Raw genomic sequence first — 20,439 nt, 5'->3', positions numbered from 1 at the left:
TGGTCCTGTACCATAAACTGGATTCCCTTGTACCTAGACGAGGACCAAAGCCAGAATTGTATAGTTGTATGGATACTACACAAAATTAGTGAAGTTCCATGTGGCACATGTTGGTTCAGCAACAACAAGTTCTGGAGGTATTTATGTGCCAAAAGCTGCACCTAAGGCTTCTGCGTGCAATAAAGAAGTTCCCATATTAGTTTTCCAAGCAAAGACACATTGGCGATTCTAGTATCTCTCATACTAAGCCCTCCATAATCTTTAGGTTTGATAACTTCTTTCCAGTTAACCAAATTCCACTACTGAGAATGCCTATTCTAGGACCATAACATTCATCTACAGAGGCGGTCAATAGAGAGGCAGACAACTTTAGGCAACTAGCAGAGTTGCTTAGCGTAGGTAGGAATTGATGCCATAACAGAGCGAGCTAGGCAAAATCGGCCAGCTTTATTAAAAGGCTTGCTTTTCCAAGAAGCTTAGCACCCTTTGATTCCAGCTATTAAGTGCTTGAAATCATTTGCTTTGACTCTACCTGTGGGAAGCTTATAACCCAGATAAGAGTCTAGATTTTCTGTACATCGAATTTCTAGTGCAAGTTGAAGATCATTTATAGTATTTGTACTAATGCTCTTAGAGCAAGCAAATCGAGACTTATCAAAGTTGATTTTTAATCCTAATGAAGCACAAAAACTCTCCAATGTAGACGATACCACTTGCATTTGATGCTCGGATGCTTTGCAAAATAGGAGGATATCATCCGCAAAGAGTAAGTGTGATAAAGGAGGGCCTCCATGGGGTAGTGTAACATGACTCCACGTTCCACAATTAACCTTCTGATGAATCAATAAGCTCAGTTTCTCCATCCACAGAAGGAATAAATAAGGAGATAAGGGATCGCCTTGTCTTAATCCTCTAGATGGTTTAAAAAACTCCATCTGAGAGCCATTCCACATAATAGACAAAGAGGCACCCCGATTGCCCCATATAATGAGACTCAATTCTTCCCGGGAACCCAAATTCCAAAAGAGTATTTTGTAAAAACTCCCAATGAACTCTCATAAGCCTTTTCCAGATCCACCTTTATAGCGAGTAAGCCTCCTTCCCCTTAAAACGGTTGATGTGATGCATTGCCTCTTGTGCAATAATAGAATTATCCTTTGTACCTCACCCTGGCAAGAAACTACCTTGTAGAAGACTGATAAGATCCTAAAGCAAAGGTCGAATACGGTTAACCAAAACCTTAGAAATGATCTTGTAGCTTACATTACATAAACTGATGGGTCGAAGATCTTTCCACGAGGAGGGGTTGTCTTTCTTTGGAATCAACGTGATAAGAATTTCTAGCAACCTAGTATCAACCCTAGCATCCTGAAAAACATCATTAACTAATTTCCAAATATCCTTACCAATGATGCCCCAATATTGTTTAAAGAAGAATGGTTGGAATCCATCGGGCCTTAGGGCTTTAAATGATTTCGTACCCATCATAGCTCTACAAACTTCTTCAAAAGAGACTGGTGCCAATAAGGTTGAAATAACAGCCCAGTCGAGCTGAGGTAAATTATGTAGAACCAAATTGCTAGGTTGAATTGAGATATCTGTAGAGAAGAGATCCATGTAATATCTCTGGGTCTTCTGTCGTAACACAATTGGATTAGTGCTCCATGAGCTATCATTTAAGAATAAACCATGTATCTTGTTTCTATTTCTACGGACCAAAGTTTGTGCATGAAAGAACTTGTTGTTACGATCACCAAACTTTACCCAATTCTCTCTAGATTTTTGGAACCACAAAAATTCTTCCTGTATAAGCACATCATCATATTCTTGTTGAGTTCGATTCTCTTTCAAGCCTAAGAAGGGCTTCTGATGTGGAGGCTTCCAAACTTGTTTGAATTCCTTTCAATCTGGCAAGAACTCGAAACTTCCTCTTCTTAATATTACCAAACACTTGATTATTGAAAAGAAGGGAGTTTTTCTTCACATACTTTAGTCTTTCAGCAATGTCGGGCATGCCTTTGTGCCAAGCAGAGGATACAACATGCTGAAAATTCTTATGTGTAGCCCAAGCAGCTTAAAAATGAAAAGGTTTGAAAATGATATACATATGTTGATATGTTGTATGTTAAATATGTTGTAAAGTTGCTAGTCATTTTAAGTTGACTAAGATAATTGTAATTATTATTCTATTGAAGTTGTTTATGATGTATAATGTTTAAGTTGTTCAAGCTTTTAAGTTGATTAGCTATTAACATGTGGGTTAGATACATATGTTGGATATGATACATAAAAATTAGAAAGGAGTAAATTTTTTTTTTAAAAGTTGAATATCCCATTGTATGAATATACGTTGTAGTGTTCCGAGAGCTTGTTGAAAATCTTTTAGTAGGTAAGTTGATCTCTGAATGGATAAGTTATTTTTAATTGTCTACTCTAGGTTTTATGTGGTATCTGAATAAAGTATCGGATCAGGGATTTAGTCTCTAACTTAATATTGGAAGGGCATAGTATTTGGAGGAAAATCAGTGAACTAATCTCATAAGAAGAAGAAAAGAACGGAGAACTTCGAAGTAGAAGAAGAGAAGGAGAATACGATCCTACACTTAAAGTTCCCAACCCCAAAGCTCAAACTTCCTCACCCCCTTCTAGTGATCAAGTGTAAAAAATGGTAAGGAAAGAAAATTTAAGTGAAAAATGAAAGGGAGAAGAAAAAGGGAAAGAAAGAATAAGCTCTCTCTTTTTGAGTCATATTTTACAATAATACATTTTTTTTTATAAATTATTTATATTTTATTATTTAATATATTTTTTATACAATAAATATAAACATATGGTATAAAATAAAGCTGTAACAAAAAAATATAATATAAAATAAATAATATAATATTAGTATATATTATTCAATATATTTCATACAATAAACAATATAAATTTTATGATATTAAAATACACAATATAACATTGTTGGTGCCTTAAATGAGATAAAAAAAATATAGTTAAAAAGAAATAAATAATGATTGTATATCGTATAAACTCATATTAAACAATAAATTATATATATATATATATATATATATATATATATATGTTTCAATTTGTGTTTTTACTGTAACTTTTAATCTAATAAATATAATTTACTATTTAATGTTTTTAATTGCATGTTTATATTTATTGTATATAAATTGTATAATTAATTTACTAAAAAAGTATTATTTTTATTAAATAATTTTATAATTTATTAATTTTAAACTAGATTAACATTAAATAAGGAATTTTTTTTTATAAAAACTGTCGGTAATGTTATATATAATATATTATTCAAATTTTAGTTATAGAAGTGGTTTGAATGATGATTTTTTTGGTGAAAATCATAACTTCTATTATTCGTAAGATCATTTTTTTTTAGAAAAAAAGAAACTGAAATTATAATTTAATATATAATATGGTATCTGCGTGCAAGTAAATGTGATCGGTTGATTTTATAGGTATGTAACTATGTATAAAATGAATATAAGAAACGTTGGGCAATGTGGGTGATGTTCCTTGATTTATTCCTTGGCATTTTTTCGATTTGCCAGTGTGTACATAGCAGCTCAGTGGCGGTGAATTTTTTTGGATAGGGTGCATAAAGAGTAAGCTCAATTCACTGTTATGTTTTAAGAATGCAAGTTGTATGTAGCTACAACTCCTTTGTATCCAAATTTTTAATTTCGTGGGTCATTTTATTATTGTCGCCAATTTCATGAGACCATTTTATTAGTTCGGTTTGTCTTATAAGATAGTTGAAAAGCACACCATGTGTTTGCGAAAATGTGTTAACGATGCTTTTCAAATTCTTATAGACGATTGGAAAATGAAAGAAACCTTGCTTTGTTTGGATTCAGGTAACTCAGTTGGGTGATTTTGACTCCTTGCCTCAGCTTCACTAAGTTGCTGTTTCTGTCCTAAACTCTTCAACCCCTACGTACTGTGTTACCTTACCCTTGTCCCTCACAGACACAGGTCTTCTACTAGGTAATTGATATGTGAAAATACTGATGGGTTATGAAAATATGTTCATGTTGTGCATCTGTGCTTGGCTAATTAAGTTTCAATTATGTGTTATTGTTGTAACTGTTTTGTTTATTCTCTGAAATGGAGGTTTAGAAGAGGCTGGATAGTTTCTCTTTCTCCATGGATCTGCAGGACTTCCTTCTCCGTGCTCGAGTCTTGAGGCTTTACAGGCAAGCATTGAGAGTTGCTGGTCGAGCCCCTTCTTCTGCTAGAGGTGAATATTCTTAAATCTTAATCACCTGGCTCATTCTTTATCCAAATCAACATTCTTGTGATGCTATATACATTCATATATAATTTCGAGAAATGTTAGCCACATTCTTTCTGAGACTTCTTTTTTCTAATGCTTTCTTTATTATTGGATGAAATTTATTAGAAATAAAAAACTTTGTGAGTCAAACCTCTCTTTAATAAGTTTCTCTCTTGATTTAGTGGTAAAATTTATCAAAATTTGTAATTTTTTTTAATCAATAATAAAGAGCTTACAAAAAGTGTTACTATTATTTAGTGATAAAAAATTCATGAGAATGTGTCTCTGAACGGTTAACTGAAGCTGGCAAAATCGAAAGGATGATTTTGCTTCACAATATCATAATTTCGGTCACACTCAGTGTTGTACCGTTCACTGCTCAAAGTTTACTATAAATTATTTAGAATACCTGGTCGCCAAATCAAGCCACGAGCCCTAGGCACCCCATTTTTGGGACAGGGGGATACGAACAATAATGCAAGAGTTTTCCGATATTAAAAAAAGAAGTATTTGCAAATGCATGTTTTTGAGAATTGTAAAGAAACCTCTGCTTAAATGAGATTTGTCTACTTGTGGACACAAATAAATATATAAATGTGGATCATATGTATGAATTTGTCTCATTATCATAGTTTCAGTTTGGTCCGTCCGTAAGAATGGTATGTCTTTACTCTTTACTCCTTACTCTATTTTTATTTTCTTTTTACACCGAAAATTATTCATGGTAGTGTTCAGAATGGCTATATAAATGTGATACATGAATGTAAGTTTTATGACAATGGTTGATGGAATGGAGTGTACAGATGAACTGAGACAGACAATTAGAGAAGAGATGGAAAATAATAGAAACTGCAATGACAAGCAAAGGATCCGTTACTTGATTAGTGAGGGATTGGAGAGACTGAAACGACTGGATGAAATGCTTGATATGCAAGGTCACCGTTGATGGAGTCAATGTGTATGGATATGAAATACAATATCTTCCCTTTTAGAAGAGTAAAAAAAAGAATTGTTCATGAATGATATGGCATCAGTAAAAGTATGGTTTTAAATTCTCCGTTGATTAAAAACACTGCGATGATTAACTCTTTCCAGAGAGATTGTTTAGTGAACTTGACTATGGATGAGAGTAAAAAATATTTTGATTTACTACGTAATAGAATCTTATATTTTATTGAAGTTATCTACCAATTCTTGCTGCCACTTTTTAACCCCACCGAATATGTCGTTAAAGAATTGTATGTAGTGGATAAGATGAAGTCATATGCTTTCCATCCCCTCCCCCCGCGTTCCAATTGCATTCAAATTATAATAGTGTAATAGTTCAATTAATTAAATTATTTAAAGGTGCCGTGAATATTATTTTCAATAAAAAAATGAAATGTTAAATTCAGTGTTGAATTTATAAACTTTATAGATATCGATTTATTTGTTAACTAGAATTTTAGTTTGGACCTGTTAATAAACTCTTCTATAAAAAAATAAAAAATAATAAAAAAACCGAGAGAAGATGGACAGTTTTCTGGAATTCTTTTCAAGTTTTCGGTATATTTAACAGGTCCACATTTTGTAATACAGCGTCTCTTTTCAAAATAAGGAGTAGCTAGGCAATATGTGACACCGACATTTTGGAATACAGCGACTCTCATACTTGATGATATCTGCCTAAAATTATAATGCCAAAATTATTATACAACGACTATTGGTTGTTTCTTGTCAGATTTCAGTGCTGTACATACAACCACTAACTGCATAGACAAGTTTTATGAAAACTTGAAAAAATAAGAAATAAAACAAGAAGAGGCTCTTTTGTCACATATACAAAAGAATTAAAACAATGGTATAAAAAAATGAAAAAAGAAATAAGAGGAAAAGGAGAATGAGCCATGAAATGAAAAAATGAGGGCTCTCAACCACGTTCTCTTTAGCTTCCCATAACCCATTATTCATAACAAATATTCTCTCCATTAGTATCAATACCATTAGTATCAATGGTAACTTGTCATTGTCTTTGTTTTTAGGTATAACTTAAGTTATTTGAAAGTCCAAGTTGACTTGTTAGCATACTTAAAAGACTTGTTTCGTATTAAAACTTTTATTTAGGGTTAACTTCACTCTAGATGAACTAATAAACTAATATATTAATGGAGAAAAACTTTATCAAATTATATTATATGAAAATTTAAACCACTTCAGCTCAAAGAGATAAAGGTAATTAAAGATAGATGCTTTGAGAGCCAAATCTAACAAGCTTATATAGATTATATTTATTTTTTACATCTAATTAGTTTGATTCGATGGATTCATTAACTTGCTAAGTTAAGTCAAGGTAGATTTTTTATTTTTTATTTTGAAAAAGATTGAACTAATTTGACATAGTTCAACGAACTAATTAGACCAGTAAAAATTAGATTTGAAAGGTAACGAATCTATATGGTTCAATCTTTTTTTTTTTTTTTAAATTCCTTTTAAATTCCTTATAAAATTATTAAAAATAAATAACGAGTTCAATTTGATTTAATCTGATGGACTAACACAGTAGGTCAAGTAAGAAAAAATATGGCCTATGTATAATTCAAGCTAGGTTGACTCGTTTCTCATACTTGGTCGGATAATTTTTAAAATATAAAAATATAATTAATTAAAAACTTAAATTACATATCCATATGAAGTGTTGTTTAAGAAACTACCTAACTACATGTTGTTAAAACCTTTTGGTTGTGTCTATTATCCTCACCTCCGACCTTTTAACAGTCATAAAATGAAGTTTTGATCATCTCAGTCTTTTTCTTGGTTATAGCATGTAACATAAAGGCTACAAATGTTTTACTCTTGATGGAAAAAGTTATTATATCCAGGAACGTGGTCTTTGATGAAGACACGTTTCTTGGTCTGTCTATGTTTGGTACTAACAACATTGCAGGAAAGCCACCTTTTCAAATATCACAAGGAGTACCAAGTATTCCTACCTTGACGTCTCAATTATGTGTTCAACCTCATTATCAGTCGACTTCCAACACTTCTGCTTCTAACATGCCAAATGCTGATCCTGTTCCATCTTCCCCTCCATCCACTCCATCATTGACTAACCCAAACGTTTCATCTCAATCACAACCTAACACACATGCAACAAATCAGCATCCTATGACCACCAAAGCTAAAGCTGGAATCTTCAAGCCACGGGTTCTTCTGGCTACATCAGAACCAACTACTACCACTCAAGCTCTTGCAACTCAACATTGGAAACAAGCCATGCAAGATGAATACAATGCGTTAATGAAGAATTATACTTGGGATTTAGTCTCTCTACCTCCAGGCAGAAAAGCAATAACATGCAAATGGATCTTCAAAAACAAGTATAAACCCGATGGCTCCATTCTCAAACACAAAGTCAGATTAGTAGCCAGAGGTTTCAATCAGTAGCAGGGGCTGGATTATACAGAGACTTTTAGCCTTGTCATCAAGCCTGTTAATATCAGAGTGGTGCTTGCTCTTGCAGTCTCTAAAGGCTGGCCAATTCACCAAATTGATGTGGATAATGCCTTCCTTCATGGTGATCTCAAGGAAGAAATATACATGCAACAACCACAGGGATTTCATAAAGGGAGTTTAAATACTATTTGCAAATTAGGAAAAGTAATCTATGGACTCAAACAAGCTCCACGCGTTTGGTTTCAGAAATTTACTGTCAATTTACTCTGGTTGGGGTTTCAACATGCTCAATTAGATCACTCTCTGTTTATTTTTACTTCCAGAACCACTGTCATATACATTCTTATATATGTTGATGATATAATCATCACCAGTAACTCTTCTGTAGCCATCCAAAACCTGGTTCACACTCTTCATCAATCTTTTCCTCTAAAAGATATGGGCAAACTTCATTATTTCCTAGGCATAGAAGTCAATTATGATAATGTAGGTGGCATTCATCTTTCTCAAACTAGGTATCTAATTGATATACTTTACAAACTCAACATGTCTAATGCCAAGTCTATCAAAACTCCAATGGTGCCTTCCTCAAAGCTCATCAATGATGGCACTGCAATCTGTCAGGACCCTAGTCTTTATAGGTCAATAATTGGAGCCCTTCAATATCTTACTATTACTCGGCCAGGCATTGCTTACACAATAAATAAGTTGAGTCAGCTCATGCATCGTCCTCTTAAGGTTCATTGGAAAGCAACAAAGAGGCTACTAAGATATCTTAAAGGTACTTCTCAACATGGCTTACACTATAAGAAGTCCACTGATATTGACATTTTTTCTTACTGTGACTCGGATTGGGCAAGTGATCAAGAAGACATGAGGTCAACATCTGGGAATTGTGTGTATCTTGGCTTTAATATTGTATCTTGGATGGCAAAAAAGCAAAGAGTGGTCTCCAGATCTAGCATAGAGGCAGAATTCAAAAGTCTGGCAAGTCTGGTTGCAGAAATTCAATTTATTTAGACTCTCCTCTTCAAACTTCATATCAAGAGTAAGCAATCTCCTTTGATTTGGTGCGATAATCAAGGGGCTGTTCTTCTCTCTGCCAATCCAGTTATGCATACTAGAACAAAACATTTTGAATTAGACTTATGGCTTGTGAGAGAGAGTGGCTCGAGGATAAATTCATGTTCGTCATATTCCAGCACGATTTCAAGTAGCAGATCTTCTAACTAAAGTCTCCAAGCTCTGTAATATTTCTAGAGCTTAGGGACAAACTCACTGTTGATAAACAATCCACATTGAGTTTGAAGGGAGATAAAAGGGATATTAAGTCATCTATTTGTAATAATAGATATAGTATGTTAGCTGAGCTGGAATAGTTTTAGTTTAGTTAGTTTAGCTGTTGTATAAATACTCTTGCAGTGTTGCTGTTTTGTGTAATTCAATATATCAAATTCATATTCTCTATTCTATGTTATCATCTCTCTGGCTGTTTCTCTACAATGAAAATTCAAACCACTTCAGCTCAAAGAGATAAAGATGAAGACAAATACTTTTAAATTACTTATAAAATTATTAAAAATAAATAAAGTGTTCAATTTGATTTGTTATGATGGAACAATACATTAGGTCGAGTAAGAAAAAATATGGCCCATGTATAATTCAAGCTAGGTTGACTCGTTTCTCATACTTGGTCTGATAATTTTTAAAATATAAAAATATAATTAATTAAAAACTTAAATTACATTATGCTGAAAATCCTAAAATTGGGCCTAAATTTTGAATGAGTTTAGGCAAATGTAATGGTTCATGATATATACACCTCCTTTTTTCTATAAGTACACCTCCATTTTAAAAAAAATAATTAAAATTTTAAACTATTCTTAATTTTTTTATTTTTAATTTTTAATTTTTTAATTTTACATCCACAACATTTAATTTAGTAAAAAAAATTTCATACATCTTCTCTCCTTTTTTTAATTTTTACATGCACCCCCTTACCTTTCCTTCACCCCACCTATTTTAGTAGCATGTGAAAATTAAAAGAGAAAAAAAAGTGTGTGAAAAAAAAGAAAAAAGTATCAAATTAAAAGTGTAAAATTATAAAATTTATAAAAAAAACTACAATATTTTATAATTTAAAAAAAAAGTATAAAAGAGGTATACTTATAAAAAAAAAAAAAAAAAGAGGTGTATATATTATGAGCCAAATGTAATTGGGGTTGAAGATATTAAGGACTAAGGAGAGTGAATGACAAAGGCTCAATAAGGCCCAACGAGTTAGTATTGGTATCCTTTTAATTTTAATTTAATTCGAAATAAAGAGTGTCTTCTCCTGAGCGAGGAAGAAGAGAAGAGGAATGGGAGGAAGCGTCGAAAAATGGCGATGCGTTTGGAATTGGATTCAGCGCCCAAGTCCTTGGAGATGCGCGCAACAGCGTCTCTTGCACGAGGGCCCAGACACCGTCGAGGAGCTTCTCGACAGACACCTCGTCAAAAACAAAAACAAAGACAAAGACGACGAGTTGGAGAATCGGAGGCAACTCACCAGCACTCGCCGAGAAGCGCTGAGCCTGTACCGCGACATTCTCCGGGCCACCCGCTTCTTCACGTGGCCCGATTCCCGCGGCGTCATGTGGCGCGACATCCTCAGAGACAACGCCCGAACCGAGTTCGAACAGGCCCGCTTCGAAACCGACCCGGAAATCGTGACCCGATTGCTTATCGGTGGCCGCGAAGCCCTTCACTCCACTATCGATAAGCTCGCCGATAAGCACAAGCAACAGATTCAGAAAGATGACTCTCCCCAACGCTGAATTATTAAGGTAAAGCAATGCAATTTGTACCTTATCCCTATTCTTAATTAACATGAACTTGTAGAACTAAAGCATCTTAGGGAGGGTTTTGGTACATGCCATTCAAGACAATGTACAAGGTGTCTCTTCCAAGACACTGTTGTTCATTAACTTTTTGTGTGCTAACTACTTCAAATTCATTGCCAGACATGAATTACTACTTAAAGCCATTCTTGCTTTGCCTCCTACTAAATAACTGTAATTAAGAAATGGAAAAATAAAATTAAAAAGCAACCTTTTTATGTGGGATATGCTCAAGATGCATCATGTGTATTGTGTAATTAATCCCTTCTGTTTGACATTGTTATTTCTGAAAGGGTTCTGCAGTGCACCCTTCTTACCTATATGGCATGGACATACTGTTGGTGATTATCTGGAGTTATTTGAATGAGTAGTACAAGTTGATGTACTTTCTTGGCAATTTGGTGCGTGTTTGTTTGGAAATAATTCAGTATTGATAGTGGTAACACTGCTGTTTACTATTTTGCCATTTGAAATGCCCAAATATTGACATAGAATTATAACAGGAAACCACTTGTCAATTTTTCTTTTATATATATTCTAGTTAAGATTAGCTCTTGCAATTGACCGATTAATCGCATTGAAAATTGACTGAAGTAGTTTTTTTTTTAATTAAATTTATTTACTGTAGGACCTGTTCTCCAGGCTTTGAGGCAACAGTATAGTCTTGTGGAATATCTGGCTAAACAAGCAGCACTTACTGTATTCGCATACTAGAAAATTTGTTACCAAGTTATGATAACAAATCTATCGTGTATGCCAAAAGATTTGTTGTACATAAAATTAACTGTCAAGTACCGTTACCATAATGTGTTTGGAATAAAAATGGAAGTTTTGCTTTGTTGTATTGAGAATACAGTTATTTGAAATTTTGGAAGTTGTAATGCTTATCTTACATGACATTACAGGATCATTTTACTTTTGTATTATTTATACATCTTCTAGAAGAACAGCTATACAAAGTTGTGTTTCAAGTGCAATAAGATTTTACAGAAAGTACATAGGCTGACCAATTCAAGATTGTGATTCAATCTTTGGCAGCAAGCAACAAGTGCTCAACGTAAGAGAAAACTAATGGCGATTAACTAATCGTTGTCATCGTTTATCATCATGGTCATAAACTCATCATAAGTAATTTTCCCGTCCTGCAAAATATGCCCCACCTTACTGTAAGTAACAATTCACATGTAGAGCAGAACTACGCGTGTAACTATATAACTTACTTTGTCAGAGTCCACGTAGTTGAAGGCTTCGTCTATAGCATTTTCATCTCCCATTTGGTGTTCAGTAATTGCCTGTCTAAGTTCATCCCTTGTTATATAACTGTCCAAATGGAAGCAGAATTCAGTTAAGCAAGAATGTAATAAGATTCATAACTAAAAAAATAATCTGGTATTCCTAAATGTATGTATAAGGAAAGGATCAAATTAATGAACTTAAGTGAAGACTGACCCGTTGTCATCCTTGTCAAAGTATTGAAAAGCCTTCAGCAAATTCTCTACCTTCTTCATTTTATGCAGATTCATAGTGGCAGCAATGAATTCGATGTAGTCAATAGTCCCATTCTTGTCAATATCAGCCTGATAATACATGTGAAGAATGAAAAGTATGTACCATGATTTAATCTTCCTCGGTAGATAGAGAAAGGTCTTAATTATTTATTTTGTAATTCGTGTGAGAGTGAACTTACAGCATACATTAGCTGCTTCACTTTAGATTCACTAAGCTGGGAACCCAATCTGGACAATCCAGATTTGAGTTCTTCCAATGTGATAGTGCCGCTTCTATCAGTATCCATATTGTTGAACATTTGTTTCAGGCCATTTTTTTCTTCCTCTGGAAGACTTTCTGCTATTACCTTCCATGTTAAAAATAAAACATTCTATTAGTCAAGTATAACTTCCTTTTTTTTTTCTTCTACCTCATATTTTCGTCATACCAAGCATCTGTAACATGTTTTTTTATCTCAAATTTACCGCCATCTCACTTTCCCAAAACTAATACTATTTTAAATTTTTGCGTGGAATTTGAACATATATATCTGTTTCAAATTTTACGCACAGCTGAAAATTGAGACGGACCTTCAACGCAATCTTCTTCATCTGGTTCATTGCTCTGAACCGTTTCATCCTAATTAAAACAGCACTGTCTGGAGACTTGTCAGATGCTTCACCACCTTCCTTCAACCATGGATGTTCTGGTTCAAATGCATAATATGAGAGACTTGAATAATTAAAGTTGGTCTGTAGAAAAATAAAGACTCAGTTTCATCGGGGAATTTTTAATGAGTGTCAATCACATAATCACGGACATGTTCCTTAACCTGTCTGTGTAACTGAGAGATATAATGATTAAAATTTCATTTTGTCTATATTTCAATTTGGCTGCAAAAGATTTTTCTTTTGTGGAATGGGGGGGTTGACAGCATCAATCTGTGTTGAGTTTGGACTTTGTTGAAACGCAAATGACTATATATATATATATATATATATATATATATATATATATTCTTATTCGATTATGGTAGAATCATTACACTAGTAAAGCTATCACAATGCAAGTGAAAATGCGGCGACAATACAACATATTTTACCAAGGGCTTCGGCAGCTGTAATGCGTTTCTTTGGGTCAGAAGTCAGCATTTTTCTGACCAAATCTTTTGCAGCGTGAGATATAGAAGGCCAAGGCTCGCTAACCATGTCTATCACACCTCCCAAAATTTCATCAAATATTCCTTTCTCGTTATCTGAAATTGATCGATACGTAAGGTCATCATTAAGTCAATAACATAAAAGCAAAAACAACATGTGTCTATCATGAGTTGAAACATAGCCCATGAAGGGAGCAAGTAACAACATGCATATTCTAAATTGAAATTTTTGTTCAGCATCATGAAATCATGAACTAGACTCCTTAAAGTGTTACAATAAGAAATCGTGTTTGACATTTCTTATTTGATGGAATATAAATCAAATAAATGGCTGACATTCCTTTAGTTTTGAATCATCAATAAGGCTTTTCAAATTTTATGATCTACCATGTTAAAGAGTGCACTAGCAGGTGCAACATTTGTTGCAACGTGCATAATTTAACCAGCGCAAATATGTTCAAGTAACTGTAGAATTCCAAATGATGACTAATAATTCTTTGCGGTGCTAACCAAAACAGAGTGGTACATTCAGGATTCTACTTACCAGCCCAAAATGGAGGCTGCCCACTCAAGAGGATGTATAAAATGACTCCTGCACTCCACACATCTATCTCCTTCCCATAATTTTGTTTCAAAACCTCTGGAGCCACGTAATATGCATTTCCAACCATCTCTGTATACACTTTACCTGTAGAGTTATTTAGTATAATACAATGAACAGATAGAAAAAGAGCTGTGATTATTTAAAAAAAAATAGTAAGACTTCGTTTTTGGTTTTGATGGGAAATTGTTGCATGATCCGATTTTGGTTTTTCATTTTCAGCATGGACACATTTTCATAAGGCATAGATACCTGTTGCAGCTAGTGTGTACAGTGTAATTTCAGGGAACATAATTTTGAATAAATTACACACTCTTAAAGTTTCGTGAAATTGCACGTAATTTCTCAATTTTTAAACTTTTATGGAACATCCTTAAAGAGGACACAAGCAATATTTAAGGAGTGCTTGTCATGTTTTTCAAGCAATTAAGTAGAGTCAGGTTCTGTTTTAGTAATCTTTTCTAGAAATACTTTTATTGTTGAGAAAAATAAGAAGGAAAAAAAATAAAATTAAGTTTCTCTATAAATAAGTTAATCAGTATTCTGTGAAACTCTCTTTTTAATTTCTCTAAAATCTTATTTAACTTATGAATAAACTAGTTTTAATTGTGAGGAAACTTATTTTGATTTTACGATTTTTTTCTTCTTAAAAGTTAACTATAAATTTATCAGCAATCTTGTAAAATTTCGTAGGGTGGCAATGCAATATACTGTGAAATTTCTGTTTAGCAACTTCATTACTATTTTGCTATTGACCTAGACAAATAAAGAGCATAAAAGACATGGGCATGTGCCTCCTAACCTTCTTCTATGAAGACAGAGAATCCAAAATCACTGAGTTTCAACTTGGCACTATGGTCTTTAGAAACGAACAAGAAATTCTCAGGCTTGAGGTCTCGATGCATGACACCCATGAAATGGCACCCATGAACAGCACTCACAATCTGTCTCATGATGGTGGCTGCTTCACGCTCCGGGTAGCACCCTCGGTCAACGATTCGGTCAAAGAGTTCACCCCCACGACACAACTCCATCACAAGGTACACGTTCTTTCTGTCCTCGTAAGCTCCCTTGAATTCCACAACGTTATGTTGCTCCGAAACATGCTCCAGAATCATAACCTCTCTTCTAATAAAGTCACTTTCTCGCAGCTTCTCTTTTGGTATGAATTTGCATGCATACTCTCGTCCCGTGGCGTTCTCTACACATAGATAAGTGACACCAAAGCTTCCTCTTCCAAGTTCTTTCATAATCTTGAACATGTGTTTTATTGCAACGTAGGGTTTCCCTAGGAGTGCTTCTGTTTGTGAACAAAATTGTGTTGTGGGCGCATGATGAGGAGGAAGTGAGGGTGAAACGGGCTGGTTAATCCTAGGTTGTTTGTAGGTGAGTCGAGGAGTGGGATCAATGGGAGTTTCATCATGGTTTGGTTTTTGTGATAGCGGCTTAAACAACCTCGCTCCCATTCTCAGGACACAGGATTTTTGGTTAAGCAAAGTGAATTTGGCTGTGTTTGATTTGCTATCTTCAACATGTTTTCAGAATCGGACCTTACAACTTGTTTGCTTTGGTATGATTATTTGGTATTTTCACTTTGTGCTTTTCTTCTTTACTTCCATTGGTGGCAAGGATGAGCATAGATTCCAATCTGGATAATCAGTTATAACATGATTATAAATAATAAACTCCTATGTATTTCCCATCTTTTAATGCTACACGATAATGCAGTGTAGTTTGAGTTGGGTCACAGGTTATAATGGGTAGATCCAGTGATAGATTTAAAATTTTAAATAGTGAAAGAATACTTATTCATATATTTATTCATATATTTATAATATTAAAAATTTTATATATAATTTTTAAAAGTATAAATATATATTATAATTATTTTTTATAAGTTTTTATATCTACAATTACGATTTAAGATGAAAATAAATTAGGTTAAGTTATGTTATATTATAATTTAGTAGGTTTGAACTTAATTTTTTTTTAAAAAAAATACATATCCTAAATATAACTTATTTATCTGTCATAGTCATTTTTTAAAATATTTGGCTAGAATTATAATCCTAAAGACCTACTTTATAATAATTTAACACTAATAAAAACATAAAAATAAATATGTTAAATTGTATAAAAATCAAGTTTAATTTATTTAGATATAAACATGTTTTTAATATCTAATATGAATTTTTAGATGATAATTTATTGATGATAATTTATTTTAAAAAATTTTATAATAAAAATTCTAAATAAAATATAAATCTTTCAATTTTTTCAATTTTGAGTTTTTTAATCGTATACAATAAATAGAGAGTACAAATGATAAACATACATATGTTGTAAATTTTATTTTATAAAAAATTAATTTTTAATATATTGCATTATATATGTGAGCATTAATATATATATATATATATATATAATTATAATATATATATATATATATATATATATATATATATATATATATATATGTGTGTGTGTGTGTGTGTCTGTGCGTGTATTTATTATATTAGAATATAACTTTTATTTTTAAAATATATTATTTTTTGATAAAAAAAAATATGTATGTGTAAAATGGTAGTGGAACAAGTGTTCCCACCGCCCTCCATGTAGATATGTTCCTAGGTAGACCAAATGTTTTTTTTTTTACTTATTAAATTCGACCTTCTAAATGCTTAAACATGACACTATGACTTGAGATTTTTTTTTTTTGGGAACGATTCACATTTTTGTTATTTTTTTTTAATTGATTTCTTTTCTCCAAAATTTAAAGTTGATAATTATTATGATAAATATTTTTTTATTAATATGTTTTCATTGTAAAAACATTTTTTATTGTGAAAAAAAAATTATATATTATGAAGCAATCTCATCTATCATTTTAAATATAGTAGATAATTTCTCTAGAACTACTTCTAGAAAAAAAAAAGGATTGAAAAATAAAATAATATTTTTTAAAACAAAATAATTTATGTGAGTTTTTTTTTTAAAAAAGGATTTTAGAAAAGTTAATTAGAGAAAATCTCTACAAATTAATTTATACATAATCTAATTTTAGTATTTGTGAAAAAATTTATTTTATTTTATTTTTCTCTCTTAGAAATATTTTTGGAGAAATTTACTCAAAAATTTCCTTTATAAAATTTATAGTATAAAAAGCACCAATATATTTAATAGTTTATGCCAGCAAGTTTTTGAGTGAAAACTGCACTTTAGAGACTAGTTTTAGCGACGGATTTGCAAAAACAACTACCAAGTCTTCAAATCAGTCTCTAAAGTGGTCACCAAGGCTGTTACTAAATCTGGTTACCATTTTAGTTAAAATTTTCAATTTTTCTTTGTATTATATTTCAATTTTTTCTTGTAATTCATTAATCCCACCCTTGGGTTAATTCCTTGTTTCTCTTTGCTAACTCAAACTCACATTTAGGAGTGGTTGTTTTTGGGAAAAACCTTTGCTTAATCCCACCACTTCCTAAATAGTTTTAAATAAAGATTAAAAAAATCAAATAGCACTTGTGGAAGTGTCCCCAAAAGGATTTAAGTGTCATTTGGGCTTCCACTAGGATTCGACTAATTTACTTGTTTTCATAGAACGTATAGTACTTATGGAAGTGGTCTAAAGGACTCCTAGTGTCACTTGGACTTCCACCCTTGGGAATCTGACTAGTATATGCTTTAATTGCTTTCCTTCATTAATTTACTTTCTAATTATAATTAAGAACGTTCCAAAGTTCATTTAGAATACTTCTTTGCCTACTAGGGGTTTCGTGCACACACACTTCTATTTGACTTGACTTGTGTGAAAAATTGTTTTGTGAGACAAGTATAAGGGGGTTTAATTCTACTTGAAAATGCTTGGTTATTAAATGGTTCCTTTGTAGCTCACCTCCCTTAATGGTACAATTTGTATACTTAGACCTCCAAGTACTCACTCTTACACCAAAAAGAAAAACTTTTTGTGAAAATCTTTATCACTCAATTTTCGCAATTCTTTAGAAAATTTATGAAAACCTTTCTCCCCAAAAATGGGTGATCATTATCATAATAATAGTGTGCATGGTCGTTATTCTCCTAGAAGTCATAAGAGTACTAAAAATGAACTTAGGAACTTAGAGATTATATTAGAAAAAAAAAAGAAATAGAAAATGAAAAAAAAACAATGAAACTATAAGAGAGTTATTAAGCAAGCTAGTAGTGGGTGGTGAGGCTAGCAAGCCCAAAGTCCATGACGACAATGGGCCTTCAAAGCCAAAGAGGCAAGATGGTGAGGGACCTTTCAAGTCTTCTAGAGTCAAACATGTGGAAGGAGGTTCATGGCCCAAGACCCATCATTCACAAGCTCACTCAACCTTAAGTGAAGGGTTTTATAGAAGTTACCATGATGATGGCTACTATCAAAGACCCCCTAGGCATTATAGGCCTATGCATGACTTTCTTAAGGAACCTAAAGTTGACCTTCCTCCCTTCCATGGTAAAGATAATGTAGAAGTTATTTAGATTGGGAGATGAAGGTGGAACAATCTTCACTTGCTACAATGTGAGTGAAGAAAATAAAGTACCTTCGGCCACCCTAGCCTTTCAAGAGAGTGCCATGTATTGGTGGACTTCCCTAGTGAGAGAAAAACAACTTATGAGATAGCCCTCCATTAAGTATTGAAATGAACTTAGGAGTGCCTTAAGGAGAAGGCACATTCCTCCCTATTATGAGAGAGAGTTAATGGACAAGCTCCAAAGACTCCAACAAGGAAATCAAAGTGTGGAGGAATATAGGCAACAAATCGAGTTGCTTATGCTAAGAGCTAGAATTAGGGAAGAAGAAAGAACCACCATTGCAAGATTTCAAAGTGGCCTTAACTTAGACATTAGGGACAAGGTTGAGCTATTTCCATATAAGGACCTTAATGAACTAATTCAACTTTGTATAAGGGTAGAAAATCAATTAAGGAGAAAGTCTAGCCTTAGGAAGGAGACCTCTTACTCTAATAATGATTACAAGAGGGAGGGGTCGTCTTCCCAATCCAACATAGAAAGGTCACAACAAAAGAATAAAGAGAAAGAAAAAGAAAATCCTAGAGATAAATCTTCAATAGAATCTAGGGCAAGTTCTATCAAGTGCTTTAAATGTCTAGGGAGAGGATACATAACCTCCCAATGCCTGTAGACACCCAATTTCGTCTGGGGGCATACAAACAACAAGATAGGACATCAGAGGGCCCAAAAACCCAAATTAACTATTTTTAGTGGTCCGGAACGGGCTGTTCCAAAAGTCCAGAACGGGCCGTTCTAGAATTGGAACGGGCCGTTCCAAATCAATCAAAGGGCCTTAAAACCTTGATCTGGAACGGGTCGTTCCTAAACCAGAACGGACCGTTCCAAAAGGTTAAAAAGGCCTAAAAAACCTAGTTTAGAACGGGCCGTTCTGGAAGGGAATTTAGTATTAATTTGTACCCCGGAACGGGCCGTTCTCATTTCAGAACGGGCCGTTCTGGTTTTCTGGAACGGGCCGTTCTGATTTCAGAAAGGACCGTTCTAGGGTGCAAAGTTAACATTTAACGTTTAGATCCGGAACGGGCCGTTCCGGCCTACATATGATGCCTATAAATAGAAATCTCGGGCACAGTTCTCAGGGACCCCAAAAATTTCGTCCAAAGCTCCTTAGAGCTTGAAATTTCTCTCTCTCTCTCCTATTGTATTTCTTAAGTTTTGTGAGGCTTATTATAGTGTGAAAGGTTGCCAAAAAGCACCTAAATCTCCATATTTGAAGATTAATAGAGCTCGTTCAAGGGACATTTCAGTTAATTTTCTTCTCTCTCTTTTATTTCTTATCTTTGATAAATATTGTTTATAATAAAAGCAATCATGTAGACATTTTAGGGTCAATTGTATAATTTAAATTTCAAACATGTAAATAATTATTAAAAAAGGGAATTTAATATTTACATTATTATTGTTTATAGCTCTAACTTCATCATAGGGTACCAATTGAGGGCGTTGTAGGGGTGCTTAATACCTTCCCTACACGTAATTGACCCTCGAACCCAATTCTGGTTATCAAGGCCATTATTGGATTTTTAAAATCCTTTTCTTTTTCCAATGTTTTGAGTAAAACATTGGTGGCGACTCCATGAACTCATTTTTCAAAACCATTAATTAAGGATTAGTCTGGTGTCCGGACATTCCTTAATTGATGAGATCTTTAAAAGGATGTCTAAACCATAGGTTGCAAGATCGAAAATTTTTGGGTTGCGACAGATGGCGACTCCACTGGGAACGTTTAAAGAGGGTCAGACCCATTTAATTGATGAAGTTAATAAAATAAAAATAATAATTTAAATATTTTTTCCTTTATTTTGTTTGTTTTATTTGCTTGGCTTTAATATCTGTTTGCCTGTTTAAATTCTGCACTTGTTGGAATACAAATTATACACAAAACCTTTGCACACAACAGTTCTCCCTACACCCGGGGGCATGAGGGTATTACACATAGGCAGTGATTGATGTATGACCGGCCCAAGTTTGGCCTTGGAGCCTGTAAGCCTTGTCGGAAATCACACTCAAGGTGATAACC

General features: G+C 33.3%; 3 protein-coding genes across 8 annotated transcripts; 2 read left to right on the top strand and 1 right to left on the bottom strand.

Annotated features, from left to right (window-relative positions):
• Positions 1-3,371: 3,371 nt before the first annotated feature.
• On the top strand, positions 3,372-5,486 carry LOC109816689 (LYR family of Fe/S cluster biogenesis protein). 4 transcript variants are annotated; one of them, XM_029275080.2, is made up of 5 exons: positions 3,372-3,485; positions 3,579-3,632; positions 3,885-4,014; positions 4,141-4,267; positions 5,107-5,486. In XM_029275080.2, exons 4-5 carry the CDS (start codon positions 4,174-4,176, stop codon positions 5,247-5,249), a joined length of 237 nt encoding a protein of 78 aa, XP_029130913.1. In that variant the 5' UTR covers positions 3,372-3,485; positions 3,579-3,632; positions 3,885-4,014; positions 4,141-4,173; the 3' UTR covers positions 5,250-5,486. The 4 variants fall into 4 exon arrangements, with proteins under 4 accessions (XP_029130913.1, XP_020237364.1, XP_082919365.1 ...); XM_020381775.3 differs by lacking the exon at positions 3,372-3,485 and having other exon boundaries at positions 3,492-3,632; positions 4,147-4,267; XM_083063239.1 differs by lacking the exon at positions 3,372-3,485 and having other exon boundaries at positions 3,492-3,632.
• A 4,503-nt stretch (positions 5,487-9,989) lies between these two features.
• On the top strand, positions 9,990-11,540 carry EMB1793 (LYR family of Fe/S cluster biogenesis protein). 3 transcript variants are annotated; one of them, XR_014429501.1, is made up of 3 exons: positions 9,990-10,560; positions 10,918-11,015; positions 11,243-11,540. XR_014429501.1 is itself a non-coding variant. In XM_020381771.3 (2 exons), exon 1 carries the CDS (start codon positions 10,096-10,098, stop codon positions 10,549-10,551), a length of 456 nt encoding a protein of 151 aa, XP_020237360.1. In that variant the 5' UTR covers positions 9,994-10,095; the 3' UTR covers positions 10,552-10,560; positions 11,243-11,540. The 3 variants fall into 3 exon arrangements, 1 of the variants encoding a protein (XP_020237360.1); XR_002241281.3 differs by having other exon boundaries at positions 10,908-11,015; XM_020381771.3 differs by lacking the exon at positions 10,918-11,015 and having other exon boundaries at positions 9,994-10,560.
• LOC109816687 (calcium-dependent protein kinase 19) lies at positions 11,432-15,528 on the bottom strand. The gene is made up of 8 exons (XM_020381770.3): positions 14,665-15,528; positions 13,806-13,949; positions 13,205-13,357; positions 12,693-12,808; positions 12,302-12,469; positions 12,064-12,191; positions 11,835-11,934; positions 11,432-11,756 (listed from the first exon to the last, which is right to left on the bottom strand). Exons 1-8 carry the CDS (start codon positions 15,326-15,328, stop codon positions 11,697-11,699), a joined length of 1,533 nt encoding a protein of 510 aa, XP_020237359.1. The 5' UTR covers positions 15,329-15,528; the 3' UTR covers positions 11,432-11,696.
• Between the last annotated feature and the right edge of the window lie 4,911 nt (positions 15,529-20,439).

This window comes from Cajanus cajan, chromosome 9 (assembly GCF_000230855.2).
Source record: "Cajanus cajan strain Asha chromosome 9, NIPB_CcT2T_4, whole genome shotgun sequence".
Taxonomy (NCBI): Eukaryota; Viridiplantae; Streptophyta; class Magnoliopsida; order Fabales; family Fabaceae; genus Cajanus; species Cajanus cajan.
The sequence above is the reverse complement of the archived record's forward strand: the minus strand, read 5'-3'. Positions and strand labels throughout refer to the sequence as shown.

Bases quoted from the DNA above. Each gene is read 5' to 3' on its own strand.
- LOC109816689 (XM_029275080.2), top strand. From the start codon at position 4,174: ATGGATCTGCAGGACTTCCTTCTCCGTGCTCGAGTCTTGAGGCTTTAC. The intron at 4,268-5,106 runs GTGAATATTCTT...TGGAGTGTACAG, and splicing joins AGCCCCTTCTTCTGCTAGAG to ATGAACTGAGACAGACAATT.
- EMB1793 (XM_020381771.3), top strand. From the start codon at position 10,096: ATGGGAGGAAGCGTCGAAAAATGGCGATGCGTTTGGAATTGGATTCAG.
- LOC109816687 (XM_020381770.3), bottom strand. From the start codon at position 15,328: ATGGGAGCGAGGTTGTTTAAGCCGCTATCACAAAAACCAAACCATGAT. The intron at 12,809-13,204 runs GTAAAATATGTT...CATTTGAACCAG, and splicing joins TACAGCTGCCGAAGCCCTTG to AACATCCATGGTTGAAGGAA. The intron at 12,192-12,301 runs GTAAGTTCACTC...ATGTATTATCAG, and splicing joins TGAAGCAGCTAATGTATGCT to GCTGATATTGACAAGAATGG.